The sequence below is a fragment of the Polypterus senegalus genome, chromosome 16 (genome assembly GCF_016835505.1).
Source record: "Polypterus senegalus isolate Bchr_013 chromosome 16, ASM1683550v1, whole genome shotgun sequence".
NCBI classification, from domain to species: Eukaryota; Metazoa; Chordata; class Cladistia; order Polypteriformes; family Polypteridae; genus Polypterus; species Polypterus senegalus.
Window position 1 is genome coordinate 42,420,268 of NC_053169.1, and position 20,973 is coordinate 42,441,240.

The following is a 20,973-nucleotide window of genomic DNA, read 5'->3' on the forward strand; positions in this document are numbered from 1 at the left end:
ATTTAATAATGGAAACTGTTTTTTTGCCTTCATATATAAAGGATTTTTCATATTTTAACAAGGTGAACCCTTCACTTTAGCTTTTAGCAAAATTTTCAGGGCATAGTCTAGGTCTACACCCCACTCTTACCTCAGAATCATCCAGCTATACACAGTTGAACAAATAACCATTTATTTAAGTGTTATTAATGATAGGATGCACAAATACAGACAGTTGACATAAAAGGGTTCTAAAAATAACATAAGACATTTCAAATAAAATTGAATTAACATAAACATAGTACCTTTGAGTTTTCAGGTTATTCTAGAGCCAATCTGTATGCCTTAGACAAAATCAGATTCAAGGATGGTGTACTTTTTCTTTAAGCCAGTAACCAATGAGAATCAACAGACTGAGTATAGCCGAAAGACGAAGTAAGCAGTCTTGTGACTGCGATAAGCTTGTGATCCAGAACATGAGAACTCCAGAAATGCTGTTGATTGTAGTTGTCCTTCTCTGCCATGCTGATTTAGTCCCATCTGTGCTCTCAGGTGCCACCATTTCATCAAGTCTATAATCAGAAAAGTATATATAAAAAAGGACCAGCTGCGAGGTAACAGTTCAGTTTTTGGCCAAGCTGTAAACAGCATCCTTTTGTTAATGAAATTTTTAAAAACAGTTTATTGAAATAATACTCATATTTTTCTTGTGCAAAGCAGGGTGGCTATAAGGACCTGGATATAGTGACATATTACTAGGTATCGGTATGATATTCGCACATGCGACCTAATTTCTCAATGGTGCGACTAAAAAAAAATCAAAGGTTGCACTGGTGCGACCAGCCGTTCGAGGGGGAAAAAAACGAAACTCCGTGACTCTTAAAGTCTCCCTTTTGTTCAACAACAGACACACATTAGGCCCATATCGTGGTCTAAACCAATCAGAGATAGTGAAGGGCGGAACCCCTGATTGTTCGTGGTCCAGATATTCCTGTACGTGTGTGTACATTTGAAAATGCATGTGATGCAGTCAGACAGAGAGAGATGAGTAGTCCATCAGGTAAACAGTGGATGTAGCCGCGGATTATGAGAGAAGATGAAAAGAACGATTGACAGCTTTTTCGTTAAGAATGTTAAGTTAGGGCCTGATCCGTCCGAAAATCATAACCAATGCTCTGACACGGAGCCATCAACCTCCCAAGTTATAGCAAGCCCTGGTCCGGAGACGGCATTAGATAATGAGCCACATACGATCGAGTCCGAGCCCACTGAAATTAAAAGGGGTAAAGTGTATACATTTCAAAAGAGTGGCTTGACCAGTTTCCCTGGCTAAGATACAGTAAAGCCGATAATACAATGACTGTATTTACTGTAAAGAGTGTGGGAAGACAATGGCCGGCAGTAGTGCATTTGTGACTGGTTCTAATACATTTAGAATTGAAATGCTGAAAAAGCACAATGCATCTATAAAACACATTACATGCCACGATAAATGCACTGCTCAAGTGTCCTCTCTCCCTGCTGCCTTTCAGTGGCAGGCAGCAGCAAACAGATCATCAGACGAGGCTGAGATGATAATTAAGTTTAACGTTGCCTACAATATTGCAAAAGAAGAACTTCCCTTCACTAAATTCAAGTCCGAAATAATTCTTATGAAAAAAAATGGCTTGAACGTAAACCCGACGTACAGCAATGATGTTGCGTGCGCCCAATTTATAGGAGTCATCGCAGATACATTGAAAAAAAAGACGTCTGTGCAAATTGCGAACAGTGTGTACATGGCATTCCTGATCGACGGAGACACAGATATCGCCACAAAGGAATGCATCATTGTGTATGGTCGTATCTTGCGGAGAGGAAGACCGGTGAATATACTTATTGGACACATTGAGGTCGAGCATGCTCATGCCCAAGTCTGGAAGATTTTGATTCTAGAGAGAGTGTGGCCAGCTGGTTTAGTCAAGGCCAAAGATCAAGAAGGCCAAACTACAGGAGTTGGCCATCCGAGGGGCATGTGACTGTAATGGAGGATAGTCCATAAGACATTGAGCCATGAGATGTTCAGTTTGAAGCCCTTAAAACACTTAATTTAGATTTTCTTTTTAGTTAATTTATCTTGAGATTTTTTAAGTTTAAATTTCAGCTCAGTAAAGCACTTTAAGCACCATTTACAAGTCAATATTGCCTATATGGACAGCGATTTAAAAAAATAAATAAATAAATAAATAAATAAATAAATAAATAAAATAAAGTAAATTTGTAAAACTGTGGTGTTAAATGTGATGTGGTTGAAAATTTGGGTGCACCTAACTTTTGTGCTGGAGCCCTGTATTGTAATTTCTACATTATACTTTGAATTCTTTGGACCTTCTTAGAAAAAACAATGGCAAAAAGAGCTTGAACTCATAAATCACAATATCTTCCATTTTTTGCGTGTTTGATAGAAACAACTGAACACAATCCCTCACCCAGTAGTTTTAAATCTGTAAAAAATGCACATTATTCCTAATTGAAATCTAACAGAATTAACTATTGCCAGTTACTCACACTATATAGATAACTTAGAAATAGTTTGAGTAAATTGGACTTAAGTACATTGAATGTACACTGTTAACACTAGAATTACCAGAGCCTACAAGAAAACTTATAAATCCTGCCCACCTCAAATCCGTTCGCACCTCTCCGTCAGCGTCTTTGTCCTATAAATGTGCCGATTAAGACAAGCGGCAAGTAGCCGGCTATTCCATCCCCCACCATCGCAGAACATTCACTAAGTTCTTCCAGCTCATGCCTTCTGGATTATCTGTTTTTTAAAGGTTAAAATAATGTATTAGTTCATTTACCATAATAAATACATCTTAATATCAAATCGGCCTGATGAATCATCTATCACTAGTAAACAGAAAACATGAAAGGTATTGTCATTTGAAAAAAAATATTTTTGACAATGCTTATTTAACTTTTTCAGGAATAGAATTTGTTGTTTAAAGCAAGATTTTCTTAGTGAGATCTGCTTCATTAAGACTTTCTATTTTAACTGTGACATTCATGATACAGTGATATCTGAGTTTATTAAAATTTAAAAAGAGAACAGGAATATTCATGTATAACATTAAAATTCATAAAAGGTGATTTAGCTAAAGGTGTTAAGAGAAGGTTACTCCAACCATGCATATTATTTTCCTCTGTAACACCAAATAAACTGTTGTCTTAACACTAGAATTACCAGAGCCTACGAGAAAACTCGTAAATCCGGCCCACCTTAAATCCGTTCGCACCTCTCCGTCAGCGTCTTTGTCCTATAAATGTGCCGATTAAGACAAGCGGCAAGTAGCCGGCTATTCCATCCCCCACCATTGCAGAACATTCACTAAGTTCTTCCAGCTCATGCCTTCTTTGATTATCTGGGAGTGAGTGAACTGCTGGAGTTTTAGAGTGGAAATAATAGATCGTTATTTGGAACACCTGCATTTCATGTGTGTTCCGTTTCTACAGTAATCTGTGTAAACACATTGTTAAAACAAACTTTTTCATATTTTAGTAATAAATGTTACAAAATGTAGGCATAACCTATAGAATGTGTGAAGCCTGAAGTCCAAAGATCAAATAAACACTTTCACAAAAGGTTCAAGGACAATACAACAGCTTCCATGGTGTAGCGGTAAGATTTGCTGACTTGTAATCAAGGGGCCACCGGTTCAATCCCCACTGCCTCCTATATTTGCTGCTTTCAGTAGTGAGCTGCTCTTATTGTTAGTATTATACAGTACACACATACATTTGGTTTGCGTCTGTAATAGACTATGTACATTTATAGTACCGTATTTGTAAAAGTTACCTTTTTTTCACTTTTATTCTCTAACTCACAAACACGATCCATTCTGCTGCCCTAGGGATCTGACGCTGTTTGCTTTTATTTGAAACTGGGAATAACTGTAGATGTGAGTGGTGTTTTGAGGCAATAGAGCTGGACATTCTCTGATCTGGAGGGATAAAAGCTGACACACAAACGCTGGTGAATCTGCCTTCTTTGTATCTCACAGTCACTTTATTTTTTTTATTCAGTTTTATTGAGTGTTCCTGCTCACGCAGAATTAGTATGCACCTTATGGTTTATGATGTCAAAAAGAAAAAAAAAAAGACGTAGGTATATATGATATTTTGAAGAAATAATTTTATGACATGAATAATACCAATCAGAAAACATCATCGCACTAATTCAGTTTTTGAAAACGAACAGCGTCAGATCTGGTGTGAATTTACGCTTGCGCTGTTACTTAGAGTCAGATCAGGAGAGGCGGGGGGGTTAGAGTGTAATTGTCATTGAGAGAATAAAAATGAAAAAAGCTAACTTTTACAAGTACCATAAATTTATACCCAATGTCCCATATATTTGTCTTTCTTTTTTTTTCTCCGTGCTGCAAGAACCGTCCCTCCTACACTTACAACGTGTGTACCTGTTGCATTGAGCACACTTTTCTCTATGCTGTGGTTTCTATTACATTGAAAGGGCACTCGACACTGACTCAGTTTTCTTTCCTGGGGAAGCGGCTCTCTTGGAACAGAAGTTTGTCGATGTTGCATCCCCCTTTTCTTTTTCCATCGTCTTTTCTAGTAAGATGCAACAACGACGTTCCTGTGCAATATGAGCCATAAACACTCTTCTTTTCACAGTGGCCCCCGTGCCAGCCTTGCACAGTACATGTGCGTTGATCCTACTGAATTGAATGATGTATGATGAGGAACACTCAGTAAAACTGAATAAAAAAAAAATAAAGTGACGGTGAGATATGAAGAAGGCAGATTCACCAGCGTTTGTGTGTCAGCTTTTATCCCTCCAGATCAGAGAATGTCCAGTTCCATTGCCTCAAAACACTACTCGCATCTACACTTATTCCCTGTTTCAAATAAAAACTAACAGCGTCAGATCCCTAGAGCAGCAGTATGGATCGTGATCGTGAGTGAGAGAATAAAAGTGAAAAAAAGGCAACTTTTACAAGTACAGTACTATAAATGTACACGGTATGTTACAGACACAAACCAAATGTACTGTACTGTATAATTTTAACAAGAGCAACTCACTACTGAAAATGGCAAATATAGTAGGCAGTGGACTTCAGTCTTCACACATTCTATAGTTTATGCCTACATTTTGTAACAGATTTTACACAGATTACTGTAGAAACGGAACACACATGAAATGCACGTTTTCCAAATAACGATCTATTATTTCCACTCTAAAACTCCAGCAGTTCACTCACTCCCAGATTATCAAACAAGGCACGAACTGGAAGAACTTAGTGAACGTTCTGCGACGGTGGGGGATGGAATAGCCAGCTGCTTGTCTTAATCGGCACATTTACAGGACAAAGACGCTGATGGAGAGGTGCGAACGGATTTAAGGTGGGCCGGATTTACGAGTTTTCTCGTAGGCTCTGGTAATTCTAGTGTTAAGACAACAGTTTATTTGGTGTTACAGAGGAAAATAATATGCATGGTTGGAGTAACCTTCTCTTAACACCTTTAGCTAAATCACCTTTTATGAATTTTAATGTTATACATGAATATTTCTGTTCTCTTTTTAAATTTTAATAAACTAAGATATCACTGTATCATGAATGTCACAGTTAAAATAGAAAGTCTTAATGAAGCAGATCTCACTAAGAAAATCTTGCTTTAAACAACAAATTCTATTCCTGAAAAAGTTAAATAAGCATTGTCAAAAATATTTTTTTTCAAATGACAATACCTTTCATGTTTTCTGTTTACTAGTGATAGATGATTCATCAGGCCTATTTGATATTAAGATGTATTTATTATGGTAAATGAACTAATACATTATTTTAACCTTTAAAAAACACTTATGAAAAGTAGATACAGTGGGATGCAAAAGTTTGGGCAACCTAGTTAATAGTCATTATTTTCTTGTATAAATTGTTGGTTGTTACGATAAAAAATGTCAGTTAAATATATCATATAGGAGACACACACAGTGATATTTGAGAAGTGAAATGAAGTTTATTGGATTTACAGAAAGTGTGCAATAATTGTTCAAAGAAAATCAGGCAGGTGCATAAATTTGGGCACCACAAAAAAGAAATGAAATCAATATTTAGTAGATCCGCCTTTTGCAGAAATTACAGCCTCTAAACGCTTCCTGTAGGTTCCAATGAGAGTCTGGATTGTGGTTGAAGGTATTTTGGACCATTCCTCTTTACAAAACATCTCTAGTTCATTCAGGTTTGATGGCTTCCGAGCATGGACAGCTCTCTTTAACTCACACCACAGATTTTCAATTATATTCAGGTCTGGGGACTGAGATGGCCATTCCAGAACGTTGTACTTGTTCCTCTGCATGAATGCCTTAGTGGATTTTGAGCAGTGTTTCGGTCGTTGTCTTGTTGAAAGATCCAGCCCCGCGCAGCTTCAGCTTTGTCACTGATTCCTGGACATTGGTCTCCAGAATCTGCTGATACTGAGTGGAATCCATGTGTCCCTCAACTTTGACAAGATTCCCAGTCCCTGCACTGGCCACACAGCCCCACAGCATGATGGAACCACCACCATATTTTACTGTAGGTAGCAGGTGTTTTTCTTGGAATGCTGTGTTCTTTTTCCTCCATGCATAACCCCTTGTTATGCCCAAATAACTCAATTTTAGTTTCATCAGTCCACAGCACCTTATTCCAAAATGAAGCTGGCTTGTCCAAATGTGCTTGAGCATACCTCAAGTGGCTCTGTTTGTGCTGTGGCGGAGAAAAGGCTTCCTCTGCATCACTCTCACATACAGCATCTCCTTGTGTAAAGAGCGCCGAATGGTTGAACGATGCACAGTGACTCCATCTGCTGCAAGATGATGTTGTAGGTCTTTTGTGCTGGTCTGTGGGTTGACTCTGACTGTTCTCACCATTCGCCGCTTCTGTCTATCCAAATCTTTCTTGGTCTGCCACTTCGAGCCTTAACTTGAACTGAGCCTGTGGTCTTCCATTTCCTCAATATGTTCCTAACTGTGGAAACAGACAGCTTAAATCTCTGGGACAGCTTTCTGTATCCTTCCCCTAAACCATGATGGTGAACAATCTTTGTCTTCAGATCATTTGAGAGTCGTTTTGTGACCTCCATGTTGCTACTCTTCAGAGAAAATTAAAGGAGGAGGGAAACTTACAATTGACCCCCTTAAATACTCTTTCTCATTATAGGATTCACCTATGTATGTAGGTCAGGCGTCACTGAGCTTACCAAGCCAATTTGAGTTCCAATAATTAGTTCTAAAAGTTTTGGGAATCAATAAAATGACAACGGTGCCCAAATTTATGCACCTGCCTGATTTTGTTTGAACAATTATTGCACACTTTCTGTAAATCCAATAAACTTCATTTCACTTCTCAAATATCACTGTGTGTGTCTCCTATATGATATATTTAACTGACATTTTTTATCGTAACAACCAACGATTTATACAGGATAGGTTAGGTTGCCCAAACTTTTGCATCCCACTGTAAGTAGGAGGTGACACACTTCATGATAAGCAGAACTTGCTCAGGCTATTGCAATTGTATGAGTTTAATTTATTTCAGCTTTACAAGACTAAGAATCCTGCTGCATTTTTAGTTTTTTTTTAACTTCAGAGGTTTTGACCAGAATTAGTAAACTTTAGGGACTCATGGCTTTGCATTTCCTATTTTAGGTACAATTAAATTCCCCAAGTTTTGAACCTAGGAGTTCAAAATGCAGTCATCAGCAACAAGAATGTGTAATATCCAAGATTTTAAAGTACCTTTATTTTACTGTCTTAGGTACAGCAAAGTCAAGAAAAGATTGCAAAATTGGATCAAGAGAAGGAGCACTGGATGCTTGAGGCACAACTTGCCAAGATTAAATTAGAAAAAGAGAACCAGAGAGTGTCAGATTTGGAATCTCAGTTAATTGGGGTCATCAGCAGGCAGCCATCTCCAATTCTCCAAGAGAATCTCAGTATTCAGCCAAAAACTCCTGAAGAGGAAGAGGTAGAGAGAAACACTGGACAGCCTGTGCGGAGTGAAAGCTTGGTAAGCCCTACTTCTTTGTGTTCCTTATCCTTGTGCCAGTACCTGTATGTTGTAAAAGGGAATAATTTCATTTTTTACTTCTGTATTTTTGATTTGGGTTGAGAGAAGAGTGAGGAGTAGTGAAATAGTACACATGAGCTTACTGAGAAGTAGTTATATTTGTCCAACTTAGTTGGTTTGCTGTACCTACCATATAAACTGTGATTTTGAGTGCTATATGAACTTTGGTGTTCAGCATGTTTTTAAACAAAAGTAGGCAAGGGGCTATTGCAATAAAAGACAGACTCTTTAAAATATTATTTGGTAAGGGTACAGCATATAGAGTAATACATTCGATCAGAGTATATTTGAAGTGCCCAAGGCCTCAGTTAGCATAATAAATAATGGATGTCCACTGGCGCCTGAGAAAACAATGCTAAACATGGTGAAAAGAGACGTGTAGTTTTAGGCTGGCGTCTTTTCACTTCTTTCAAGTGGCATTTTATCCTTTGTAGATTTTAGAATATCTGATCTTTGAGATTTGTTTATAATTAACAGTTTAAAAATTAATCATTGTTTAGCATAGATTTAGAAAGTGTGGTATTTTTCCATGATTATGATCATATACAATATTTTTGGGTTAGTTTATAGGCATTGATGGCAATTTGAATTTGTCCATATGTATTTTACATTGAATAAAAAAACTGTTAAACAACTAATGTGCATATACTGTAATTAAACTGCTTCTACTTCTCAGTTAATTTTCCCATAAATATCTTCCATATTTTCTGTGGATTGTGATGCCATGCTCATTGCAAAACCCAAAAGCTGACTATTTCAATGACAATTAAAAAACACAAGGTTTTCTTTAAACTGTACAATTGACTGTAGTAATAAATCAAAATACGACCTGTACTAGGACCAAATTCTTGTTCAGTAATTTTTGAATCACTGAATTTTTTTGTAAACTTGTGACAGCTTATGTATAATAGAACCCACACTAGAAAATACAACCACCAACCAGTACTAGATTACCTTCAAATGTATCCAGTGCTGGGGAGCAAGTCTTAAAATGGAATTGTAGCAGAGGGGTAGAAAGTGTAAACATTAGGCTTGGGCATTTTGTACAATTTTGTATTCTGGCATTCTAACATTATATAAGACAGATGTCCAGTCATTTAATACAGAGGAAAAAATCTTTACTGGTATATTTAACTATTTTAAAAATAAGAAGGGCGATTTTTCCATCAAATATGGACATATTGTTTTCCTTCTTAAAAGAACAAGAGGAACAGAAATGGCATGCTTTTTCTCAAAAAGTCAAGTAAAATACATTATATATGCAAGGAACTTTAAATATGCTGATTTCTGAAAAATATGTATACAGTGTATATGCATAGACACATACATTTAGACAGCCATCAGATTACAAATGACTTCATCCTTGCTGGTGTTTGTAACACAGTTTTGTATGCAAGTCAGAACCTGGCCTGAAAACATCTGCAAATTGAAATATTGTCAAAAATATATTAGGCATTATTACTTATGTTATAAAAGAATGTTTAAAACTTATTAATAAAATAGCAGTGAAGTACAATGATTAAAAATAGTGACAAGTTCTGCAGCATGCAGCACTATTTGTTACTGTTAATAATGGCTGCTACATTTTCTTCTGCATCATACTATCTTGCTTCATTTGCAAGTCCCAGAAGTCACTGGATGAAAATTAATGGAAATCCATCTAATTTTTTTTTTTTTTGGAAGCTTTATGTGCTTGTTTGTGTCTACAGAATTATTGTAACTTGAAACTCGCCTGTTTATGTTACTGTGCAAAAGTCTTACACCACAAAGAAAATTATTTTTAATGCTAGCTATCTAGGCAATAAGTGTCTACCTGTGAAAAAATGTATATATCATGCTAAGTTGGTTATATATAATAAAATATATCTTCATTAGGCTGGTACTCTGACCTGGTTGCTTGGTTTGTTTTTGCTTTGTCCCTGATGATACCTTTAACCCTTTAAATTAAAAACAATAGTGGGTACAATTTTCTATCTTTACAATTTACAGTGTGTCCAATTTAAGCAAAGCATGAATTAACAACATTTAACCAGTGTGTGTCCATGTTAATTACTCATCAAAAACAATTCAGATGCTCATATTTTTAAACATGGTTCACATATCGTCCCTTTTATAATCTCATTTATAACACATAGATGTGTACTTTTTTGTACTTATTCTATGCACTATGAACTCATGTTTGCCAAATCAGGCCCTAAACTTAGAAATATAGAAATTGACAAATAAAAGTAATACTGAAACAAAAATACTAGAGAAATGGCCTTGTCTATGACACCATAAGCAATGAGGACATTTCCTTTACAGTAATTATATAGATGGGTTTCTTATGCATTTGATTTAAATGATAATAAACAGTGGATGAAAATCTATATGTAGAGTAAAAATACAAAGCAGGCACTTTCAACTGTGTTTTGTGGTTCTTAGGCCTTGATTGAGAATATTAAACATTGCTAAAGTACTAAAATGACATGCTATTTTACTTTTACATTTTTGAGGCACAATAACAATGCATTGATATACACTCATCACAGGCTACCTAGCTGGAGGTCCACAGTGGTTACAAATCGGTGTCACAGCTTTTGAGTTCAAATCCCAGACTTGAGTTTGTCGTTATGAATTGTGTGCTTCCTCTCAGTGTCTACATAGGTATCTCAGTTTGATACGGAATGGGTCATGTGTGCATAAGCATGGGTGCATGTATGAGTGTGACTGGCAGTGACTTGGGTCTCTTTCTAGGGTGTTATCCTACCTTCTGCCTGTTGTTCCTGAGATAAACTCTGGCTCCCTGCCAAATTGTGTTTGAAGGAATTTCAGAAAATGTATACATAATTCCCACTGAATGTGTTTCCCTTAATGGTTGAATTGGGTTTTGGGGAGTTGTTAGTCTTAGAACAATTTTATATAATTTTTTGAAAGTATTATTTCAGTTCCTGATATTTATTTTTCTTCCTTTATAGAAAATTTGGAAACAAAAATAGTAAATTTGAGAGATGAGACTTATACTCCTTTACCTACAGTAAAACAGCAGTTAATTATAAAAACTACATCTAAAGCTAATATATTGTATTTTCTTTTAATGTTTTAGATTGGAATTCTTTTGTCAACAACTAACAGTGATGAGGTAAGGTAAAAGAGAGTTTTCAATTACAGATCTATAATACTTTTCATATATGTGATATATAATCATGTTTGTGCATGAGTTACAAACTGATTTAAACTGCAAGATGCACTTCCAGTTTAGCCCAGATAATCTTTCATCTCTAATTTAGAAAGAAAGCAAGTCATAAAGATTTAAAAAGTAAGGGTTCTTCAGTAAAAGAAACTGTTTCATACAACCCAATTCTTTGTTAACATAGTCTCAATTTTCCAATGAACCTGAAATGATCTCAACAACGGTTGTAAATGGAATAGACAGATTTAGTTAAGGCTGTGGCAAACCTGTAATATGTCATTTTATGAAGTGGATTCATTTCTTGATGTATGAAGTACTTAGTAGGTAACTAGGTTTTTAATTTTAAAGTTTTAATAATTGCCAAGATCAAATTACAAAATGTCCTTGCAATATTTTTTCATAAGTTGTCATTAGTTTTTTGTTTCCTTGCTGAAAGTTGCATGGTTATAGAAATACTGCAGTTTTTTTTTTTTTTTAAATTCAGACCGATTATATGGCAGCAGACACAGCAAATTATGAGAAACTCTTAATTATGCATAAATATAAGACATTTGGGAGACTCTCTTTTGTTTAACCCCAAAACGATATTGAAGTGAGATTTGAAGCCTGGCTTTTAAAATAATGGTATGCTGTTTGATTTTTACTCGCACCTTAAGGGAGCTTAGCTTGGCCCTACTATATCAGTGCCCTTGAAGATAATGATAAAGTTGGCCTGATCTTGTGGTATACTTGGTTTTTTTGTTTTTTATATTTTTATTTAAAAAGAAAATCACTGCTGTACTAAGCCATATTAATGTAATAGAGATTTATAATTTTGAATTGTTACTTGCCAACTTTAAAAATACTCTACAATAACTTTTAATGACTAGAAATTAGTTGTTGTTATAAATTTAGCAAAACACCATTAATTTTATTTTGTGGGATAATGTTTAAAAATTGTTGGGGAGTTGGAGTGTTTCAATACCTAGAAGAAATAAAGAAGATTGTGGTGATTGTAACCTTCCCTGTCACTTTTTTAAACTCACTCCTCCTTTACCAAGTATTAAAAATACAGTAAAACTGGCTTCCTATTCATTTTCTAAAGTGAATTGATTTTGCAGAGTGAGATTCTGTCTCCAGTAGCATTGTGTTTTATCCATGCTTTGTGAAATTGAAATAGTACAAACAGTTGTATCCTTGTGAATGCTGCAGATTGTAAGGTTCAATGAAACATAGTTATTCTACTTTTGGTGAACTCTACATGTGTTTTATTGTAGGTTCCTGATGAGGAGTGCCGTGAACAGCTTATTAAAAATCACTATATGGCCCGAGTAGCTGATCTGACATCCCAGCTGCAAGTAGCTGACAGCAAAGCCGTGCATTTCTATGCAGAGGTGAGTCCTCTATAATTTATTAAACATAAGAAAACACAGTAATATTCTTAATAATTTCATCAGTATCCTTGATCTATTTAATTGGAAAACTGCTTCTGATAGTATCTTGAAAATGTTTGTGGCCACCATATTCAAAAATGACTTCCTGATCTGGCATGATTTCAGATTTTCTTTATGTACCTTTCTGTTTCAGTGCCGTGCCTTAGCTAAACGATTAACTCTAGCTGAGAAGTCAAGAGAATCCTTAACAAAGGGTATGAAGGATGCAAACCAGAACATTAGTCACTTGCAGGTATGTCTGTCTATAAAGATCAAAACACCCATGTTGCCTGAAATGTCAAATTATTTGTGTATCATGCTTTTACTTTTATGGAAGTGGTTAGTGGCAAAATCTAGCCATTATATTCAGTGTATGTTCATATACATACACAGTACATATTTTAATGGAAGGCACAGAGGACTGGCATCTTGGCTGGAATTACAACTCACTTAAAATCTCCTTTTGACTACGCCATGCTTGCTGCTATTTCCTAGCACTGTGCCTTGCTACTTCTTTCAGACCTCGTCACTCTTTGTCTTCATTTTTTGCCACTTCTTAAAACTCTTTCCTTCATTCTATTTAATATCCTTGTATGCCACATCAGCCTTTCCTCACATTTAATTTGACCAATTGTCCCTCCACCAGTGTTAGTATGGTTGTGAACTACTTGTTGTTCACCTCTTCCTTTATAACAGTTACAAGAGATGCTCCTAAAATATCATGTACTCCTGTTGTATTAGTGTGAGCAAATTTGTTTTTTGAATTACATTCATTTACTTTCTGCAAATGTACCTAATGTTGGTAACCAAGATATTATGTACAACATACTACTAATCAGTGCTTTGATGCACACACTCCTTTAAGTAGCACCTTCTAATATGCAAGTAGTATGTCATGTTGTTTACCACCCCAGGTTTAAATATAACTAATATTTAATTTCTTTCCAAACAGGCTTTTGCATTTGCCTTGTATTGCTGAGCTTAATATTCCAATATCAAAATTTATTATACTTCGGCTAAAACTCATTAACTTCCTTATATAAACTATGCACCAAAAGTCAGTTAAGGTCATCTCCCACACATGAGACTCCTTAAAGTTACAAACACAAATCAGTACTAAAATGTGTGCCTCTTTTTGTCAGGTCTACAAATATTTCAGGCATGTGTCTAAGCAGTCTTCATCTAACTGTCATCCTTACAACACATTTAATCAGCTTTTTTCTCTTCAGCTACCCCCTGCCCACCTTTTGTATCCATAAGCACACCAGTCCACTTGTTGCTATGAGTTTCTACCTTTCAAAAAATATCTTATGGCATTCTTTGTAAGCATTGTTTTTTCGATCTTGTTTGCTGCATAGTGCATTCTTATGGTCAGTATCAGCATTCAACCTAATTTGTCCCGTTATAGTTCCATTAAGTATGTGTTCGTCATCTGTAATGTTATCAAACTGACATCTGCACAGTGTTTCAGGTCTGGGACTATCCTAAGTATATATAGGTTACTCCAGATATGGTAATGAACAAGTTTCACTGTTTCCTCATTGCTGTGTGTTGGTGATTTAGCCAATACCACACATTTTAAGATATTAACAGAAAAACCTTAAATGTTAGGTACTATTCTTGATGCTGATCTAGTTATGTGATCTGCAGAGAAATGGTGACAGTTGACAAAGTACATAGAATGTTTTTATTTTTCTCAATGTCAAGTCAAGTTGGGGAGCATGTACTGGTACAGTGCGTTGCTGCACCCACTACACAACAAAACAACTCGGGATCCCGTTTGGCAACCCCCTAGGCAGACACGTGGACCAGTCCCACCCTCTGGAAATGACCCTCTATCTGCCGCAGCCAGGTGTTACGTGGACGACCCCTTGGCCTGGTCCAGCCACTCGGGTCCCCAACAATGAGGATCTTACGAGCTGGTTCACCCTCGGGGAAGCGCGCCACATGGCCGTAGTGCCATAACTGACACTCCCTCACAATGCAGGTAATGTGTCTCATTCGGGACTTCATGAACAACCACTCTTTCGACACAAAGACAAACCAAAGGTACCCAAGGATTTTCTGGGGAGAGACAGTACCAAAGGAGTCCAGTCTTCATCTCAGGTCACTGGATAGAGTCCATGTCTCGCAACCATATAGCAAGACAGGAAACACCGGGACTCTAAAGACTTTGACCTTCGTCCTTTTGCATAGATATTGGGAGCGCCACACACCCCTTTCCAGCAGCCTCACCTCATGACCCCCCGTGCTCTCCCAATCTGTCTACTGACTTCATAGGAAGAGTCACCAGAGACATGAATGTCACTGCCAAGGTAAGTAAGGCCTTGTTCACACGGGCGTTAGGTTTTTGGATAAACGAACTTGCTCTGAACGTCCTAGACGTTTATGTTGCATTTTGTGGTGGCGATCGATTGACTTCTACACCGGCGTTCGTTTGTCTCTGTCTAACGCCAGCCTGCAGCCCAAATTGTAGTTTGTGTGTTAACCTGTGGAGGCAGTGTCGGGAACTGGATATGAAAGCCCTTGTCGTTTTATTTGAGGTGCCTCCTTTCAATATGGACCATTTTGCTATGTTAGATATTAATCTTCTTGTTTTAAAAATACTCGTAATACGGCGACGTAGGGAGAGAAAAAATCGCCACCGCTACTGGGTTCATCCTCTGACTGCACGTCGGGTTAAAGCAGTGCTTCTCAATTATTTTCTGTCATGCCCCCCCAGGAAGAAGAAAACATCTCACCGCATCGACTATAAATAGTATCATTTGTCTTTAAAATTGTTATAAGTACACCTCTGCATAACACTGTATCCTTATTAACGTATAAGAGAATAAAAAAGAAAGAAATATGGACCAATTTACAACAAAGAATAGCTTTATTAAATGTAACAGAAAAGATTTAAAGTGCATTCTAAATTCAAAAAAAAATTTAAAAGAAAAATAAAAAAGCATGTTCCCGAGGTCAAACGCGACCTCCTTGACGGAGCCACGGGGGCGCGCCCCACTATTTGAGAAACACTGGGTTAAAGGAAGTTTTTTGTGCTTTATGAAGAAATGCTAAAATTTCGCGACGCTTTTAATTACTGTCGGATGTCGGTTTCCACTTTTGATTGTCTGCTGCAGCTGGTGCAATGCCACATTGCACGCCGATCAACCAATATGCGACTTGGTGTTAGCCCCAAAGAGAGACTACTTGTCACTTTGAGTTAAGGAAACAGTAGTCGAGTGTGCGCTTACAGTGTGTTATGCACTGAAATGCCCCTCAGCCCCCCCCCGGCCATGGATTGCCCCCCCTACATAATCGTTATCAAATATTATATTAGAACATAAATTAATAGGTTCATGGTTTACAAATTACATGAGACAATAAAATAAAATAAGCAATATGAAAATATATATGTTGTACATGACAACATAAAAATATTAATATTTTTTCATATACAACATGTAAACTTATATATATCCGGTCCTCCGAAGCGTAAAATAAACGCAGAGAAAACGAACTAGAAGCGGTTTCCTTTGCGCTTGTTGGGTTTTGAACGCCAAGAAAAGCTGCATGCAACGCTTTTTGATGCCGTATAAACGCGAGCGGACAAACGCACGTCACCAAAGCCCGTGTGAACACTCTCATTGACTCCTACGTGTAGAAAACACTCGGCGCTTGATCCGCACTCACCGGACGCTACGAACGCAAAAAAAAACGCTCGATTTTAACGCCCGTGTGAACAAGGCCTAAACCTGTCGACACTCTCTCCGCAAACAGACACATTGCTGATGGCTGTACCCAAGAGGTCATTGTGGGCCTGGATCTTGGTTGTTATCCAGGACACTCACAAGCCCAGACACTGACTTCTCGCTCAGTCTCTCGAGAGCCCCAATCAGAGCCTCCATTAACTCTGCGAAGATCACAGCATCGTCAGCAAAGTCAAGATCCGTAAACCTTTCTTCACTAACAGATGCCCCACAGCCGCTGGACCCCACAACCTTGCCCAATACCCAGTCCATACAAGCATTGAAGAGAGTAGGAGCAAGAACACACCCCTGACGAACCCCAGAATCAACTGGGAAAAACCAGAGGTTCTGCCTTCACTCTGCACAGCACTCACAGTACCAATGTACCAGCCGGCCATGATATCCAGCAACCTCGAGGGAATTCCGTGAACCCTCAGGATGTCCCACAGGGTAGCTCGATCAACTGAGTCGAACACTTTATGATAATTGACAAAGGCTGCAAAGAAACTGTACCAATATTCGCGTTTGAACTCAATGAGAACCCTCAGTGCTAGGATGCGGTCGATGGTAGACTTCTTGGGCGTAAAGCCAGACTGTACATGTACATGTGCTGCAATCCAGGTGATCACCCTTCCCTTTCCAGATAGGGATGACAAGTCCCGTTTTCCAGTCAGTTGGGATGTTGCCAGTCTCCCTAATGGAAGCAAAGATTGCTTGCAATGCCAGGAGGACAGCCTTACTACCTGCCTGGAGAAGTTCACCCCGGATACCACAGATCCCTGCAGCCTTTCCTCCCCTCAGCTGGTTTACCACCTGTGCAATCTGAGTGAGATTGGGTAGTTCACTGCTAATTGGAGGATCAGCCTCAAGGACAGTGGACCCAGAGATATCCAACATCCTAACCAGAGGATCAGCTTTGAACAACTGCTCAAAGTAGCCAACCCAGTGGGTCACAACTGCAGTGTCATCCATAAGGACCGTTCCATCAGCCACCCTGACTGCAACTCTCCGAAGAACAGATTCAGATGTGCGTAATGCTTCGATTCCTCTATAAGCAGGACGTGGATCTCTAGACCACAGATGGTGTGTCACTTGCTCACAGATTCCACTAACAAATGCCTCTTTATCTGATCTCAGAGCCCTCGCAGCTGTCCTTCTTAATTCCCAGTACAGACCAGAGTTGCCATTGAGCCGTGTGCTGCAACTCCTCTTGATGATATCCAGGATGCCCTGCGAGATGAAACACCTTTTTATGGGAACACCAACACAACCCTCAGCAACCTTCATGGTCTTATCGTAGAAGGTCTCTCACATCACATTAGGATCGGCAGTTGCACCCAAATCTGCAAATTCCTTGCACAAAAACTGCATGCAAACTCATTAGAAACAGCCTGGTCTTAGAGTCTGGCCAAGTCCAGGCTCATTTTCCTAGTTGGTGGTAACCTACTGGACTTAAGCTGGAGTAGCAACAAGAAGTCTGTGGTCAGAATTCACAAACTGGGCACTTCTGTAGACCCTGCAGTTTTGCAAGAGCCTCCAGCATCAGCCCAAGATGCTTCACTGCACCACCAATATTGGAGTACCAAGTCCAACGATGCGGTTCTGGGCACTGGAACCAGGATCCAGTGATTCATAGCCCCTGACCTTTTGCAAAGTCAAGGAACATGGATCCACTTTCACCACGGTCTCCAAAACCATGGGGACCGAGACAGTCCTCATAGCCAGCCCTGTCAGTGCCAGTGGCTACATTGAAGACACTCTTGACCTCGTGGGCACCCTTCAACCACCGAGCGAAGCTGCGAATAAAATGTCTCCTTTGCCGAGACATCACTCACCGCGGTTGGAACATACACTGAGACAATAGACAAGGCACCCAGGGAGTGCCATAATCTGAGTCTCATAATACACTTGTTGAAAGGAGTGACATTGGACACCATCAGAAGAAGCCAATCTGCTACAGCATCAGATACTCCCCGAGTATGACAGCCATCAGAGCAACCAGGCCAATAAAAGGTGTATCCACCTACAGAGATCTGGTCAGTCCACGGTCTGCGCACCTCAGAGAGTGCTGCCACTGAAATACGGAGTTTACGCAGCTCCTCTGACAGCAGATGAAGATGATCATCTTGCTGGAGAGACAAGACGTTCCATGCGCCTACCTGTATGGGCCGCCTCAAATTAGAACCCGAGCGTTGTCGTGCAGTGGGCAACGCCTCCGCACCAAACCAGTTTCAATCCCCAACAGATTTGACCCCATTGGCTCTCCAGCGTTTTCAACTCTTCCTGGGATGGGGCTCCCGAGGGCTTTCTCCCATCCGCTTCATGATTCGAGCAGCCTTTCTGTTGGCGGCTGCAGCAGAGCTACTCCCGCGAAGAGCAAAAAAAGAGTCCTTTCTGTCATATCGGGGCTGTGTGAAGTTTTTTTTACGATGGCTGGAGTGCCAATCCTGCAACCAACCCCCATTATTTCCCTGCAAGTTGGAGGACCGCTTGAAGGGCCAGATGCAGTTTAACGTCATACCCAGGACTTAGTTTCATACCCAGTTCATTTCTAAATCAACCAAGCATTTATAGCCGAGCTTATAATTTATAACTAAGAGCCAAAATATTGTTTGCCATTTCCACATTTTTATATGTATTAGATCAGAATAACTCTAATGTAACCAGATTCTGGCACCAGCACGTCAACCTCTTAAGCCCCCTGTGCTTAAAGGAGTTTTTTATCCAGTCAAGCTTTTAATGATGCCATGCTTGAATTGAAGCTGTTCTACTCCGTTCCTTATCTGCAGTTCCAAAAGTCCAAGTTCTCAAAGCTGTTTTTTGCACAAAAGTGACCCAATACCAGGTGGTGTCTTTGTGCCTTTTAATGTGTAATTATAGAAAAAACAGTGCACTTTTTAGGTCACAATATCACTTCTGGAAGCAAGGACTGCTTCAGTTTACCTCTATTAAATGATGAAAAGGAGAAAGTGACGTCAAATCTGTGACCCCCATGAATTAGGTCTCTTTTTCCACTCCTGGCTATGTATAGTATACACTCCTGTTAAACTTGCATTATACTAGATATAATACGATGGAAAATATTTGCTCAAAAGCATTTTTAAGAGATATTTAAACACTTTTGGGGCAAAAGTTCAGAGTTTTAATTCAGTGTTGTATTATTTTTATAATGCACAGCACACTTACCAGCTACCTGCTTTTATTCATTACGTGCCAGTTTAACAGTCAATTGCAGGATATAGATTATAAAGTGAATCATATTGGCCCCTGATTGCATGTTTATAATTACATTTTTTTCCTTGTGGATATAGTGTGTCATCTGTTAGTCTCCTGAACATTTTAAACAGGAGAAAATCCCTCATAACAACTGTGAAAAGAACATCTTCACTTTTAAAGCAGCCAAAGGTTCCATAAAAGGCTAAAGCATCTGGGTATCCTTCATATACCATGTTAGGATGCTTAGAGAGCAAGTTTATTTTAAATGTGTAATATTTAGACTTTTCACATATCTACCATAAATCACAGACATCATAGCCAGTCTTGCAGGGAACTCTCACTGTTTTTTTCCTTCAAAACTAACACTGCATACTTAGTATGACTATCTCATTGCCAGTAGTGTCAGTGTTGTGGGCATCTTCTTATGCATATCTGGTGGAGACCTGCAGAATACCAATAGGGTATACCAATGACTGCACCCATATGAAATTCTAGACTCCTACCATTCTAGAATCTAAACAATACAAAATTCAAAAATTCTTCTGAATCCAACTCTTATGGATATGTGTGGGATACTTGTACTTTGGCACACATATGTAAATTAAGCATGTGCAAAATAAATTTTATGTTTCAGCTAATTTTTCTTCCTTCTGTCTGAATAAAGACATCCAATTTGGAAAAAAAAACCTTAATGTGCCTGTAAAAAGGAGTGATTAAAGAAGGCAATAGATTTTGGTGTTTGATGAAGATGACAGTTGTAATTGCTTGCAAGGGTCTTGTTTTGCTTAATTTATGAAGTGATTTATTCTTGTTGAAATTACATACATACAAAAAAATACATTATTAAATAAGAAAACATTTTTGCTTTTTTAATTAAAGCCATAAATCACAGTAATCTGAATTGTCAGCATACCAGTAAAATAGCTGACCTTTACAATAGAAAACAGCTTTACAAACAGGTCAAAGCCTTCCTTTAGTAACTGTTGATTTTCTTCCATGTTGTGTTGCAGGATGAATTGACGACAACAAAAAGAAGCTATGAGGACCAACTTAGCATGATGAGTGATCATTTGTGTAGTATGAATGAGACATTGACTAAGCAGAGGGAAGAAATAGACACATTAAAATTGGTCAATAAGGTGAGTGGATATTATGATTTCTTTAAATTACTGCATACTTGATGATGATTAGTACTATAAGAACAGTTTGATTGGAGAATAGAAAATTCTGCACAATATAGCTTGTCTTGTTCAGTTTATGTCTACAGCATATATATAATGATCTCTTACATAGACAAGAATCCCACCTGCAAGGTTAGAATGCAGTAATACATGATGTAGAAAATACCAGCAAGA

At 38.2% G+C, this 20,973-nt stretch overlaps 1 protein-coding gene across 1 annotated transcript in view; it reads left to right on the top strand.

The window, feature by feature from the left end:
- ppp1r21 (protein phosphatase 1, regulatory subunit 21) overlaps positions 1–20,973 on the top strand; it is an 83,938-nt gene that overhangs the window by 50,758 nt on the left and 12,207 nt on the right. The window contains exons 17-21 of the mRNA XM_039738170.1: positions 7,776–8,027; positions 11,173–11,208; positions 12,516–12,632; positions 12,826–12,924; positions 20,629–20,757. Of these exons, the coding sequence (XP_039594104.1) occupies positions 7,776–8,027; positions 11,173–11,208; positions 12,516–12,632; positions 12,826–12,924; positions 20,629–20,757 (633 nt within the window). The remainder of the gene's footprint in view (positions 1–7,775; positions 8,028–11,172; positions 11,209–12,515; positions 12,633–12,825; positions 12,925–20,628; positions 20,758–20,973) is intronic.